Source organism: Vigna unguiculata, chromosome 9, assembly GCF_037176805.1.
Source record: "Vigna unguiculata cultivar grain cowpea cultivar isolate G323 ecotype 2 chromosome 9, ASM3717680v1, whole genome shotgun sequence".
Lineage (NCBI taxonomy): Eukaryota > Viridiplantae > Streptophyta > Magnoliopsida > Fabales > Fabaceae > Vigna > Vigna unguiculata.
Window position 1 is genome coordinate 11395774 of NC_140800.1, and position 16112 is coordinate 11411885.

Below are 16112 nucleotides of genomic sequence, written 5' to 3' on the forward strand. Positions count from 1 at the left end.
AAATTGTATCTGCCATAAAAAAACAAGTATAAAAAATAACTAATACAAATAAATATTATCTTTACCTCTTCCACTACTGAACATGGTTAATTTTGAAATGAAATGCATATCTAAGAAACCAAAAAAGTCTTCTTTTTTTTCTTCGTCATATTATTTACTACATTCGTATTTATTTTATAGACTTGTCTAACTTACCCCAAATAAAAATAAAGTTAATGGCATTTGAAATTGTTGATCTGTTTCTATAATGTACTTTATTGTTGGTATAATAATTAATTGCACTAGCGACATTCTTTAATTCTATTTTTAGTTAGAGTAATTAAATAACTCCCTCTTTTATTGTCTTTTTTTCTTTTTATTTGTAAAAATTATTCTATAAGTAGCATTTCTCAAATATAATAGGGGTGTGGTAGGAAGTTTTATAATTATTTTATATTGATCAATATTTTCTATTGGACAATGTAGCTTTTCATCAGTTATTTTGCTTTCTGTGCAAAAGAATGACCAGCATTTTACGCTTTTGATCCATGCATAAAATAACAATCTATAGTGACACTTACATATGTAGATTTATATCATGCACATATAGACGTGTGTGTATATATATTATTATATATACATAGCTCATGAAAATTATATATATATATATATATATATATATATATATATATTTGAAGGAGATAAGTATCTAATTCGAAGGGGGAAAATTAAATTTTTTCCTTAAAAAAATTAAAAGATCGGAAAGAAAATTTCCCGCTTTAAATATTTTTGAGAAAATGTACAGCTTTTAAATTTGTGTGGTTTTACCTGGCCTTTTCTGAACTTTCATTTGGTTTCTTTAAGAAAAAAAAAAAAGAAGAAGGAAAGAACAAAAGAAGATCGAGAAAGCAACTCGGGTGTAGGACGTAAAAACACGTAGCTTGAGAACGAAGTATGTTCACAGTTTTGGGGTTTTTCTCTCAAAAGGTGATACTTATTGTTAATTTACAAGATACCTATTGATGCACAAAGGCATATAAATCATATGCACGGCATGTGCATATATATATACATGGCAAAAAGCCAAGAGGGTACACTATTACACCATTATTGTCTTTGTAATCATATACGGACATAGGTCTTTAGCTTCTGCACATGCCATGCATCATGCTGCAAGTTAACAATAGTATATATTTCTCATTTAGTCCAAAGAGACCGTTCATAAATATGCGTCTTTCATTGGCTAATCCCACATCATTAGGCCACATCTTTCTGAAGCTTTGTTGTAACTGTATTTGTGATATTGGATTCACACAGCAATTGTTATGTGTTTGAAGTTCCAAATTAACTAAAAAGATAAGATCACTTCACACTTCACACTATACAAGAAAGTCTAAATATTATCTTATAAGTTTAGTTTAGTAAAGTTGAGTTAAGTTTAAGGTCCAATTTTTAATATGATATGAGAATCATGAGGTAGAACTTATTCTAACAAAGTTTGTTGTTTATTGGATTTATTGTTTCACTCATTGTCGAAATGCTATCGAACTACTCGTTAATGTTTAGTTTCACACAGTGCGTAAGGGATGCTTTAAAGTTCTATATCAACAAGAAATAATGTCAATTTACATTATATAAATTGATACAAACCACTTTACAAATTGATTTTGTAAGGTTAAATTATACTTAAAATTTATTTTTTAATATATATTAATGTCCAGTCTCACATACAATATGTATATATAGAAAACACATTAACATTTTATATTAGTTAAAAATAAGATTAATTTATATTATATAAATTAATTAATTAATACAAATCATAAATTGATTTTGTAAAATTAAATTAAATTTAGAACGCAATTCTTAACGTTACGAAGTACTTCTTAACATTATGAATTGTGAGAACGGAAAACTATGTAGCAGCAGGATTATGATCGAAATTCCATGTAGCGGAATTTAAACTATGATGTTACTCATCAGTATACATAGATTGGAGTTAGTGTTTTTGTTTTGCGGGTGTTGTGACCCTTTACCAACCAACGGGTATTGAGTGGATGATTTTACACTATTCTCTGATAGAGCAGGCAGAAGGTAAGAACAAGTAACAAGTACCTAGAAGAAGAGATAGCAGCAGTGAGTAGCAATGATAACATGGTTATGATTGAAACAATAATAATCCAGATCTTTAGATTAAAGCAGGTAGAAAACGACCATCCAATGGGAAAAGAAAGGGAAGCATGGAGCAGAGAGAGAGAGAGAGAGAGAAGAATGAATATTAATTAACGAGGAATTGAGGTGAAGGCAAGTAACATGGGAACACACACACTTTATTCACCTGACACTGCATGTACTTTAGTTGCTGTGGAGTGGGGTGTGTTCCTCACGCCAACCATATCCTACATCTTATTCATCTTCTACATAGTGGATAAAGATAGCATCCTCGCTCCTCTTTCGGGTGTCACTCTTATGATCAAAGCTTTTCAGTTTATTCCCTACCACCCCGCCTACTTGAGGAATATCAGTTCAAACTTTCAACTCACCACTCTCATATACCACTTTCAAACAACAATACATACATACATACACATACATTTCATTTCATATTTTCTTTTCCCTTCTAAAGGAGGAAGACAAAGATTATGGTGGATTCTCCACCTCACCCCAAAATATGTTTTACAATTTAAAGCTTTTAAATTTTGAATAAAATATCAAAAAAGCATCACTGGCGGTCAAATTAGGCTTCATGTGTTTCAAAAGATATAAACAGGCAATGCCTTTCTTAACACACGTCACATAATTTAAATTTTCAAATCAATACGACGTTATTTGTCTGAATTTCCGGTACGATGTAACATTCAACATTAAGTTAGTTAACATTCACTAACATAAGACACCAATGACTTACAATTGTCAAAATCAATATAATTAAACTAACTTTTCTGATAATAATCAAATAAATTGCAAGGTTTTCCTCTATATGGGAGTGAGGTGTGAAGGGAAAGAGAGAGAGGTGGGAGAGATAGAAGAAACACTTAACAGCAATGGCGCGTGTGGGAGATGAGAATATATCCCTTGCTTGTGGGAGGAGGTGGAGTGGGTCCAAAATGGTGTTTGTGTTGTGTGTGTGGGGCTTGCAACGTAGAGTGCTCTTTCGGTATGCGTTCTTTATCGGGGACCCAAATATTCTCAAGCTTCTGTCACGTCAGACACGACTAGCGTGACGTACCCATTCTCTACATACCCCATCAACGCTCCTCCTTTCTCCACGTCACCAACTCATACACATCCCACCCTCCGTTGTGTCACTGAAGATTTAGTCAAGTTGAGATAAGCTATTGGCATTAGAGAGACAGGTCAAGGCCCACCATTGTTGTCACCGACGGGTTTTACACACTGTAGCTCTGCGACAACATGCCACCTCTCACTCACTACCCTCAACTTTTTCTTCCTTCTTATTCACTGTCCCGTCCCATGTAGCAACCACACACATGCTTTGCCACATTACAATTCCCTCTCTTCATTTCCCTCTTCACATATTATTATTCCTCTTCTTCTCTCCTCCTTCTTCATCTTCTGCAATGCCTTTCACAAACTGCAACTAGCACTCACACACTTCACTCAATGGGGTTATCTTCTTTGCACGTCTGCATGGATTCATCAGATCATTGGTTGCAGGTATAGTATATATATGACTACAACACACACACACACACACACACACACACACATCATCAATGCAACCTTCATTCATTCTTCATCATGCTTCTCAATTATCACTCTCATTAATCGACTCTCTGCTGAAAATAGCAGTTTGTTCAAGGGTTTTAGTGAAGTAACGTTAGTTTGCAAGTGAGTGTAACAATGTGGTGCACCCTGCAACCTTTTTGTTTTGCAATGTGAGAGGGGGGTTGGACCGAATTGAAGAATTAAAGGAGAAAAAAAGAAGAGAAAGCGAAGAAAAAGAAAACTAATAGGAAGAGAACAAAAAGAATGGAAAGAAAAAGACATTTAAATTTGTTTGAGTTAAATATTAAATTGTTTATTGGTTTGGAAAAAATGTCAGGGCACAATTCACGAGGAGTCTGGAATGGATTCTTCCTCTTCACCCTCTGGGGACATGCTTACATGCTCAAGGCCCATGATAGAGAGGAGGCTAAGACCCCCACATGACCAAGCTCTAAAGTGCCCCAGGTGTGACTCAACCCACACCAAGTTCTGCTACTACAACAACTACAGTCTCTCTCAGCCAAGGTACTTCTGCAAGACCTGCAGAAGGTACTGGACCAAAGGAGGCACTCTTAGGAACATTCCTGTTGGTGGAGGGTGCAGAAAGAACAAGAAAGTCTCTGCCAAAAAATCCAACGACCACCAATTAGTCAACAATCAAATTAGTCAAACACAGCCCCCACCCTCCTCCTACCATCACAACCCCAAAGACCTTCAACTCTCTTTTCCAGATGTACAATTTTCCCACCTCAGCAACCTGCTTGGGACACATAATGCAGGGGCACTGGGAGGAAACCCTAGCTTCATGGAGGGCAAGTATGGTATTGGCATGATCGAGAACCCTAGGCCAATTGACTTCATGATGGAGAGCAAGTTGGAGGGCATAATTGGGAGTAGTAGTTCTAGGAATTTTGATTTTTTTGGAAATACTGACATGGCTATGGGTGGTGCTGGGCTAGGAGATATGCATGGTAATGCTCAAAATGGGTTGCCACCAAATTTTCACGCTCTTTGTCCCTCAGCTTTTGGTGGCATGTCTATGTCCCTTGATGCCAACACCACTACCAATGGTGCTGCTAATAACTACTTAATGGACTCTTGCCAACGCTTGATGCTGCCATATGATGCCACTGAGGACCATAATGCCTCAATTGATGTGAAGCCAAACCCTAAACAGCTATTGTCCCTCGAATGGCAAGACCAGGGTTGCTCTGATGCAGGCAAAGACTCATTCGGGTATCTCAACGGTCCAGGATCATGGACCGGCATGATGAACGGCTATGGATCTTCCACCACAAACCCTTTGGTCTAAAAGCCAAATCCCAAGTCACAACTCAGGTGATGATGATGATGATGATATATGCATGGATATGATCAACGGCTAATCTCTCTCTTGGCTTGGTTCTTTTGACCAATTACCTATAATCAATGACCATCATCACTTTCCCTACGTATATTTTATTTTATAAGATATTATATTACTATTATTATATTATTATATACATAAAGCCTTTTGATGATGGGAGGGTTCCTCGTATTTTGTTGTGTAGTGTTTCTTTCTAGCTATATCTATCTCAGGGTGGTCTTGTTCAGATTTTTATTGACTTATATAACATGAGAGTGTGAATGAGAAGCTTCAGAGTCTAATTCGACTGCCCTTGGTGCGTCACCTTTTGGTTTATATATATTATATTTGTGTCTTTGTGTGCGACACGTCATGAAAGCTTTAGGATTTATGCTGTAACATCGAGGAAGATATGATAGTTTTTTTTCCAGTTAAAGAAAATGCAGTAAGTACTATATTATCTTTATGCTTGTAGGGCTTTTAATTCTTCATCTCGCTTAATTCATTTTGCTACTGTTATTTATCATTTCCCTTCTCGTTTTTTCCGTAAGATATTTTTAATTACTTTTGGTCAAGGAATTAACCAAGAGTTTATTCTCATGGAGTGGAAGCCTAATTTTTGTCAATATTGAATATTCCGTAGCCTTGCATGGGATTGAACGTGTCACGTGTTTCGATCTAACAACATATGGAAATATTCAGACACGTACGAGGAAAAAAGAGAACAATGTTCATTTGAATGAAAGGTATAGTTTTATATAAACTTGGTTAATTAATACAAAAGGAAGTGTAAAGTAATTGAAATCAGATACGTTGGGATCCATATGATTTATAGGTCTTTCTTTTACGGTGAATGACAATGAAAAGCATACAATTTGTTTTGGTGATGAATTTTTCAAAACTAAATTTATCTTTGAAGTGTGTTTTCAATCCTATAATTTATTAAGAAGAAATAAACCGAACAATTTTAAAAATTTATTCCATTTTCTTTCAATTTAGTACTTTTATACTTCAACTTTTACACTTATTCAATACTTTTCATTTTTTATTATATAATTTCTGTACTTCTTTTGCTCTTTCTACGTAAAGCAAAAAACTGTGTAATATTGTGATTATATATATTTCACATAAAATAACACGTTAATGAATGTGGCTTAAACAAAAGGCGACACATATATGGTGGTCTAAATCATATTGAAAACGATGGATGTAGAGATGGCAAATAAATCCGTGCCCGTGGGTATCATTCGAACCCGTATCCGTTTTGACGGGGAATCCCCGCTTTGACTGGATATGGGTATGGGTATGGGTAATACCCGAAATTTTCAACTGGGGATGGGATGGGGATATATATATACCCGCCCAAATACCCGTCCCCGCTTAAATTACTAAACTATTTATAATTTATTAAATAATCTAAAAAATATATATAAATAAATAATATATTTACACATAAAATATAATATAATATAATATAGTATATATACATATAAATAAAATATACTTTTATATATATATATATATATATATATATATATATATATATATTTACACATATACATGTAATATAATATAATATAATATAATATAATATAATATAATATAATATAATATATATACATAATAATATAATATAATATATATAATATATACGTATAAAACAAATTAATCATTTAACTAGTGAGATCTTTTATAAACAAATTTATAACATTACAAATTTATAAAAATTTAAAAGAAATATATATATATATATATATATATATATATATATATATATATATATATATAAAAGCATAAAATATCTACGCATATACATATAATATATATACATAATAATATAATATATATTATTATATTTATATTATTATATAATATAATATAATATATACTTAAAATAAATATATATCTATAAATATATATATATATATATATATATATATATATATATATATATATATATATATATATATATATAAACATAAGATATCCACACATATAATATATATACATAGTAATAATAATATAATATATAATATAATATAATATATATAAATAATTATATATATATATATATATATATATATATATAAACATAAGATATCCACACATATAATATATATATACATAGTAATATAATATATAATATAATATAATATAATATAATATATATATATATATATATAACATATTTCTCATTCTCTTTGTTTTTTGTTATACACTTTGTTTACTCTCTCAATTGTCTGGTTTGTTTTTCAAGATTTAATTTTGAAGGTAATTTTTCTTCTTCTTATTACATAATTTTTACTCTCTGTACATGGTTATGTTCAAATAGGTGTTCCTCAATTTCATTCTATGAAATAATTTTTAGGTTACACATTTGATTATCTTTATTTATTTATTTATTTTCATGAAAATGTTTGACTCTTATTTTGTAGCTCTTCTTTTTGTTACTTTGGTTATACACTTTTTTACTCTCTTTTAATTATTTGGCTTGTTCTTTAAGGTTTAAGCAGATCTTCAAGGTACTTTTCCTTTTATCATAATCTTAATTATACATTTTTTTTTCGTTATGTTATGTTCAAATGGATATTCTCAAATTTGGGTCACACATTTAATTATCTTTACTCCTTTATGATAATTTTATTTATTATTTATTTTTTGTTTCATGATAATGTTTAATTCTCAATTTTAAGTGCTCAATTGCATAAATCCTTAATTTAATTCAAGATCAAAAGATGAAGAATCTATGTTTAAATTTGAATTATTATTAATTTAATTTTGTTATTTGTGCTATTTCGTTTAAGTGGTATAATATAAATTTTTAATAGTATAAAAAATATTTGAAATATTTTTAAACTTGATTATTGGTTTTCCTTTTATATTTTGTTAAAAAAGAAATTAACCTTTTTACTTTGTTTGATTTTTTTTTGTTACGTATGTTAGTTTCTAGAGAAAATGAGCACAGGAGATCAAGATTTGCAGGTACCAAGTCCACCACAGTGTTCACAACAACCAACTCCCTTTCAAAGTTCCAATAATGACAGTCAATCTCCATTGAATCCATCTACGCAAACACCTTCAGAAGTTCATGATGAAATACATTCAACAACACAAGTAGAGCCTGAGAAAGGGAAATTGAAAAGTGTTGTGTGGGAACACTTTGAAAAGATAAAAGTTGATGGAAAATACAAAGCTAAATGTAACTATTGCAAGAAACTGCTTGGTGGAGAAACAAAGAATGGAACAAAGCACTTGCACCATCATACAAACATATGTATTCAAAAGAAGGCTTTAGCAAAAGGAAAAGGGGGACAAAAAACACTTTTTTCTAAGATTTCAAGTGGCAAAAAGGAATTGGCTTGTGGAGCTTATAATGAAGAAAATGCCAAGAGGGAACTTGCAACAATGATTATATTGCATGAATATCCATTGTCAATAGTGGACCATATTGGTTTTATTAGATTCGTGACAACAATTCAACCATTATTTCAACTTCCTTCACGAAATACGATAAAGAAAGAGATACTCGACATCTATGAACATGTAAAACAAGTTGTTATGAAGTTGATAGATACAAATAAAGGAAGAATAGCAATTACATCGGATATGTGGACTGCAAGCAATCAAAAGAAAAGGTATATGTCTATCACAGCTCACTATATTGATGACAATTGGACATTGCAAAATATAATTTTGAGGTACACCTTTTTTAATTTATAAATTTTCCAGTAATTTTTTTTATGCACCTCTAGAAAGATTATATGTCTTACAAAATATTGCTTAATTTATAGGTTCATTTATGTTCCCGCACCTCACACAGCTGATCGACTTTGCAATGTATTAGTTGATTGTTTGTTCGATTGGAATATTGATACAAAATTGTCTACTATCACTTTAGACAACTGCAGCACAAATGATAGCATGATTGAAAAAATTAAGGATAAGTTGAAGTTGGACACACTCATTAAGAAAGGGTCTTTGCTTCATATGCATTGTTCAGCACATATCCTTAATTTGATTGTGAAAGAAGGGTTAGCCGTCCTAAAAGAAGGGGTGGAAAAAATTCGAGAAAGTGTAGCATATTGGACAGCAACTCCTAAAAGAATGGAAAAATTTGAGGAAACAGCTAGACAATTGCGAATTTCTTTCACTAAAAAGTTAAGTTTGGATTGTCCAACTAGATGGAATTCTACTTACAAGATGCTTGATATTGCCATATGTTATAAGGATGTGTTTTTTAGGTTAAAGCAACGTGAAGCTCAATACACTTCTTTGCCAACTGATATGCAGTGGGAATTTGCAAAGGATGTTTGTCGAAGGCTAAAATTATTTAATGACATCACAGAAATCATTTCTGGCTCCAAATACCCAACTGCCAACATCTTTTTCCCAAAGATTTGTGAGATCAAGATTGCAATAAATGATTGGGTTAAATCTCCTGAGATAACCATTCAAAATATGGCAATACAAATGTTAAAGAAATTTGAAAGTTACTGGAGTGTTATTCATGATATATTGGCAATTGCTTCAGTTTTAGATCCAAGGTACAAGATGGACATGTTAGAATATTATTTTTATAAATTGTATGGTAATGATTTTGATCTGAAACTTAGTAGGATTCGTCAAATGTGCTATGATATGGTTTTGGAATATCAATCAAAAAAGAATGAAACTTCTTCTTATAGAGCTACATCATTGGAGTTGGGAAAGGATGTTGATAATGATGCGAATGAATTTTTAGAGTTTATGGCAAAAAAGAAAAAATCTAGAACTACAGTTATGAAAACAGAGTTGGATTATTACTTGGAAGAAGATAATTTGCCGGTTACACAAGAATTTGATATCCTATCATGGTGGAAAACAAATGGGTTAAAGTTTCCAACCCTTCAAGCAATTGCAAGGGATGTTTTAGCTATTCCAATAACAACTGTAGCTTCTGAATCTGCTTTTAGTACTGGTGGTCAGATATTAACTTCTCACCGTAGTCGACTTCATCATATTACTATAGAGGCTTTGATGTGTACAAGAAGTTGGATATGGAACTCAAACCATCTAGGTAAGTTACTCAAATTTATTAATATTTTTTGTTAGTATTTTTTGTGAATTCTCATCTAATATTCTACATTTGGTGTTTGTAGGTGTTAAAAAATTAAAAGGAAAAGATGTTCTCATGAGTGAAAATGAATCTGATGAAGAAGGTACATTATATTCTAGTAATTAAAATTTTCAATTTCAATTATTATATCATATCTAATTTTTCATTTTTTTTCTATGTGTAGGTGGATCGAATGCAAATGAAACCACTGATCATTTGTAAAATTAATAAATATTTTGGTTATTATAAAATTTTAGTAATGTGTAATTTTTTAGCTTTTATATAATTATTTGAATTTTATTTAGTTGTTATTTGATACTTTAATTTGAGATTTATACTATTATAATATTTTTCTTAATATTTGACATCATGAAAATCAAAAAGAGTATGTTATTTTAATATTGAATATTTTGATAGTATCATGATTCCGTTGGTGTGATTTTTAAATTTTTTTTATAAAAAATATTTAATTGATATATGGAACAATAAAAAAATGGGTATGGGTATGGGTATAAGAAAATACCCGTTACCCGGTGGGGATGGGGATGGGTCAAAAGTTGTATACCCGTTGGGTTTGGGGATGGGGATGGGGATGAATTTTTATTATGGGGATGGGGATGGGATCATGATACCCGTACCCGCCCCGCCCCGTTGCCATCCCTAGATGGATGTTGTTAGGATACTTAACAAGATGTTATTTCATACAACGCTCGAACTTATTTTCTCTATGACAATCTCTTCCATTGAAGGAAGAAAAGGAAATAAAAGCAAGGAGACAAATAAAAAATAGGAAAATATGTAAGCAAAATATTTTTTCATTAAAAAAAAAGAAAGAAAAGAGTATTGCGAGATCAAGAAAACAAGAAACAAACTAACAAAATAGAATATTGCATAAGCTAAAAAATAATAAGCAAAAACAAACAAAACCTGACGTGCGCGCTTGAACGAAAACAAAGATAGCTCAGCACATATAAGAAAATAAAAGAAAAGAGTTTATACATTATTACTCTACATATATTTTATTTTTTAAAAGCAATATTAGTATTAGTGTGACTCTAGTCAACTCTTACTATTTATTTATTTTTTAAGTATGATTTAGAATGGATCCAATCACACATGTCATTCCCTTTCTCCTATGTCATTCCCTTACTGAAGCGATCTATGAACGCTCTGAGTAGTTCGCCTTGGTCTTGTCTTATGCCCAGGAGGGAGATTGTGGTAGTTTGGTGTGGACGGCTGCCAGCAAAATGGGTGGAAAACATGTGTTAGAGAACGTCGAAGCTGTTCATGGAGTAAGGCGGAAGGGTTATGAACCATTCTAGAGCAGGGCCCTTGAGGGTGGTGGGGAAGGCTTTGCAGAAGACTGCGTCTTGGGACGTGTACAGGGCGACATGTGTGATGTATACTTTGAGATGTTCGTCAGGGTCGGTTTCGTCGGTGTAGCGGTCCAGCGTGAAGGGTTCCCACTAGGCAGGAAGGGGGTGTTGGCGATAAAGTCCGTGAAGGGGTGACGACGTCTGGGCTGGTGGGGAGGGAGCATATGAGGTGGGATGGGATGGTTGATCATGGCAGGGAAGGTGGAGGTAAGGTTGTGAGGGGGGATGTGGGTTGTTGGAAGGTAATGTGGGTTGTAGGGTGGTACGTGTGTAGTGTGTAGGGTGGTGGGTATGTTATAGGATCTGGGTGGTGGGGAGGGTAGCAACAGGGGTTGGGGCTGTAGTATGACCTGGTTGAGTGGATGGGAAGTGAATGGGATGGGTGGAGGGAATGAGTGTTTGTTGGGTGGTAGTGAAGGTGTGAGGGGTGGGGTTGTATTCGCTTTCCTCTTCTGTGGGCTGGAAGGCCGGGGACCTTGCAGCCTCAAACGCCTCCTTGGCTTTTCCCTTGAGGGTGGGATCAGCTTCAATCTTTCGCCTAAGGCGAGAGTTCTCTTGGCGCAGCGCCTCCATCTCATCAATGCTGCGTTTCTTCAGATCAGCTAGTTCTTGTTGCATCTTCGCCTGGCCGTCCAGGATGGCGGCTAGGTCAGGGGTGATGCTAGGAGGTCCTGAGGGACCGGCATCCGCCTGCTTGTTCACTCTAGCTCTGCTGCGGGTGGAAACCATCTTCGGAGAAAAATGGGTACTAAAGGTGTTCGTCTCGTGCCCCACGGTGGGCGCCAATTGTTCCTGCAGAGAACAAATAAGATGAGTTAGGCACAAGCGTGACCTTACCATGTAGTCCGCTATCTCCTCAGTTGGCCTCTTCCCGGTTGGTACATGTCAGCTTGGACCCAGGAGGGGTTACCTGCAGAAGAGACTCTGAAGCTCAAGTAAGTCAAAGCTCTCAAAAGGTCAAATCAGTGATTAATGAAGTAATGAATGCGTACGTTTAATTACTAGAGTCCACGTGTATTTATAGAGCATTAATCATTTTTGGTTATGTCATGGGCCGGGCCCTGGCTTGGGCTCTAGTTTGGGCTGTAGGTGGGCCTGGGTTACTGAACACTATGGGGGCTTGGATTTTATTAAGTATATTTTGAGTAGCCGGCCTAGGCCGACTACTTTTGTTGGCGGTTTACATTGGTCATGTGTCGTCTTGTGCAGGTTGTCCCTCTAGATGTTCAGGTTATCGGTTTAGGCTGGTAAGGCTCAGGCCAACTCAGCCTAGGTTGATTACTTGACTGCTTTGGCATATATGTATCGTTTTATTACTATGTGGTCGAGTTGGCTAGGTGTGGTACAACATACATACATAGCGACAACAACACCCATTCCAAAACTTAAACCGAGGCACTAACGATGAGCACAACGGAACTACCATCGCTTAGAAAATGGAATTGGGATCTTGATCAATATTTTTGGAAATCAAAATAACATAATTAAAATGTATATATCTAATTACGATTACAAATACAATAAAAATAAATACATAATTTAGTATAATGATAAATAAAAAAATCACATATTTTAAAGGAATCCATTAATACCATGATTCAAAATAGGTGAAGAACTTGAATTAATCATGTTTTCATCTTCAAAATAGTTTCTCTTTTGTCACTTTTAAAAAATGGATCTATTCTTTTATAATTCTGTTTTCTTCTTCTACGACTATTCTTATGAGCAGTTCTTTATATTTCCAGATCAAATAGAAGATTATTAGCTTTTGTTTTGCTTTTCATGCAGAAAAAGAAACACTATACAAAACAGGTAAAACAAGATGAATACATGCACAATTTGAATATACAAAAATGTAAGCAAAATGAATTTGCAAATGAATGGAAGAGCCTAAAATGGTAAATAACACAAATTGACTGAACAACAACAAACAAATCCCCGACAACAACGCAAAAAACTTGTTAACTCATTGGCAAGTGTACCAAATCGTTTCAAGTAGAAAAATGGAAGTCCAAGTATGGTTTTTTCCTAGGGATTTGTGTTTTGTTTGTCTAATTATGATTATCTACTAATTCGACAATAATAAAGATCATTCATTGATACAAGTAACGTGGAAATCATATGAAACAACTAAATTAGAAAAGTTAAAGATTGATTCGAAAAAAGCTTCACCAGAATTGGATTTCATGAACCAAATTAATGCAATAGTATGTAACACAATATATCTATAACTTATTCAAACATTCATATAATGAGCATACTTGACCTAATTACTTATAAGCAAGTTCTAAATCTATATGTTATATCACTAATTTCTTAGCCATATTAACATACAATTTGCATTAAAATGAGATGTCTAAATGATCAAGAGATTAAAACTATTCCTAAAACCAAACTATTGGGTGTTCTATCTATGTCTAAGTTCCAATTCATTTCCCAATGAATAGATACTAAGAAATAGCATGATATTCCATCATACACATTCATAATCTAGATATAACATTTGAATAACGAAAGAGATTATATTGCATCAAAAAAGTTACACTGAATATGAGTTCATTACATCCAATCCTAATGAAATGGAGTTTAACTACTCCTATGCATCTAGAACATACAAGTTGGATGAAATCTAATGAATGAAAGAATTTGATGTCCTTTCGCCCTAAAATCACCCTTGACCGAATTTTGAGGTTCTTCTGCGTTTCCACACCAAAGAACTCCTTTTTTTTCCGTTTCATTCATGATACATTAACCACTTTTAGAAATTGTCTTATCGTTGGGTCAGCCTAGACTCTCGTTGAGTGAGAGACAACTTTTGTTTCACTTTCAACTATTTTGTCTTGTTGAGCGAGACAACATACGCGCTAGGCGAATATTAAATTTGACCGTTGAGCTGTTAGAATCGTGCAATAAAATGTTTGCGTAGGAAAAAAAATCAAGAGGGGGTGAATTGGTTTAATTAATAAAAATTAATACTTTGAAAATTTTCCCAAAATTTACCATTTCAATTAAAGATTCTTTCCTTTAATGTAACTGCAGATTGATAAAGAGAGTAGGGAAACAGAAAATTAACATAGAGTATTTATACTGGTTTTGATAAAAAAGACACTATGTCCAGTTGTTAATATCTTAAACAGGGAGATTAACTTAATCACTAAAATAAACCATAGTACAATCACAAATAAGCGATTTAAAGGGTACACCTCTCTTGAAGACATAAGAGATCAAGAACAGTTCCTTTGAGTAACACAAAGGATGAACAACTTTCTTAGCAACAACAACGACACTCAATCTCTCAAGAACCCACTTGGTGAAAGTTATCGCTCTACCTACACCAAGTTTTTCAAACCCTTTTCAAAACATTCATACAGTTTCTTTGCAAGCACAACACTAAACTTCTGATAACCAAAAAGGTTATTTTACAAATAGGTTTAGTGCTCTATAAATAGGATTTCAAAAACTACGTTAAGGATCTGAAAAAAAAGTCACAACTGCCAGAGATAATCGATTATTCCATAACAGTTTTTGAAAACTTTATTTTGCGCTAATAATCGATTATCCTTTAAGATAACTGATTATTCCAGAGAACTGTTCCTGAGAATTGAAAAATACTTATGATAATCGATTATCATAAGTGATAACTGATTAACACAATGCGTTTTGTTAAAAACAAAAAACCTTCCAAGAGAGGTGAGGTGCAAGTTGTTGTCTTTGCTCTGTCTTACGAATTTCTAAGCTAACTTATACATACATACTAAATACAAACTATAACTTATTACAAAAGGCTTTAAACAATAACAAAATATTCTACAAACAATAACTTATTACAAAAGGATTTAAACAATAACAAAATATTATTCCACTATTTGCTTGAGGTTCCTTTTATTTGTCATCATCAAAATCTTGCAACACCATTCTTCTTGTTTTGCCAACACGAGGGAGACCTTTCGTGGCTAAGCGAAAAAGTCATGACAAAAAAATTTTCAAATCTTCTTAAAATGTCCATTTTCTTACACAATAATCTTAAGAAAACCAAATTATATCTTGAAAGAAACATAAAAATCTTACATCTTCCTATGAGAAAAACACATAACACATGAATGAATGCAAATATTAAGTTAAAATAAACATGAATAATAAGTATTTATTACACTTATAAGTCGGCCTCATCACATAAAAATAATAAGGATGAATTGAGTTAGTAAAGGTTAAAGAGTTAGAGTGTATTAGCAAGATTATTAAGGATATTCTCATGACTTGAGTGTTAGAGTATTTTTTGTAGGCACACTCCCTTTTGGATCGAGACGATCCTTAGACTTGGAAGCATATCAACTTAACTTGAAGGATGAAGAGTGAGAATAATAGAAGTTCTTGTGGAGTATTTGCAGCGTGGTTTTGGTCTTGCAAGAACAGCAACTATCCCACAAAATTATATATAATAGCTCACAATTCATCTTTCTAGTGAAATATATAACAATCCATGTGTACCAAATAAAATTGTTGTTTCTAAATGCTGTAGCATCAATAAAAACAAAAATATTACGGCAATAGCTTCCTGTACCTTATCTTTTTTCTTCTTACACCCCAT

General features: G+C 33.1%; 1 protein-coding gene across 1 annotated transcript; it reads left to right on the forward strand.

Moving 5' to 3' along the window:
* The first annotated feature begins 3471 nt into the window (after positions 1–3471).
* Positions 3472–5355, forward strand: LOC114196321 (dof zinc finger protein DOF5.6-like). Its single transcript, XM_028086928.2, has 2 exons — positions 3472–3657; positions 4046–5355. Exons 1-2 carry the CDS (start codon positions 3604–3606, stop codon positions 5018–5020), a joined length of 1029 nt encoding a protein of 342 aa, XP_027942729.1. The 5' UTR covers positions 3472–3603; the 3' UTR covers positions 5021–5355.
* Positions 5356–16112: the final 10757 nt, after the last annotated feature.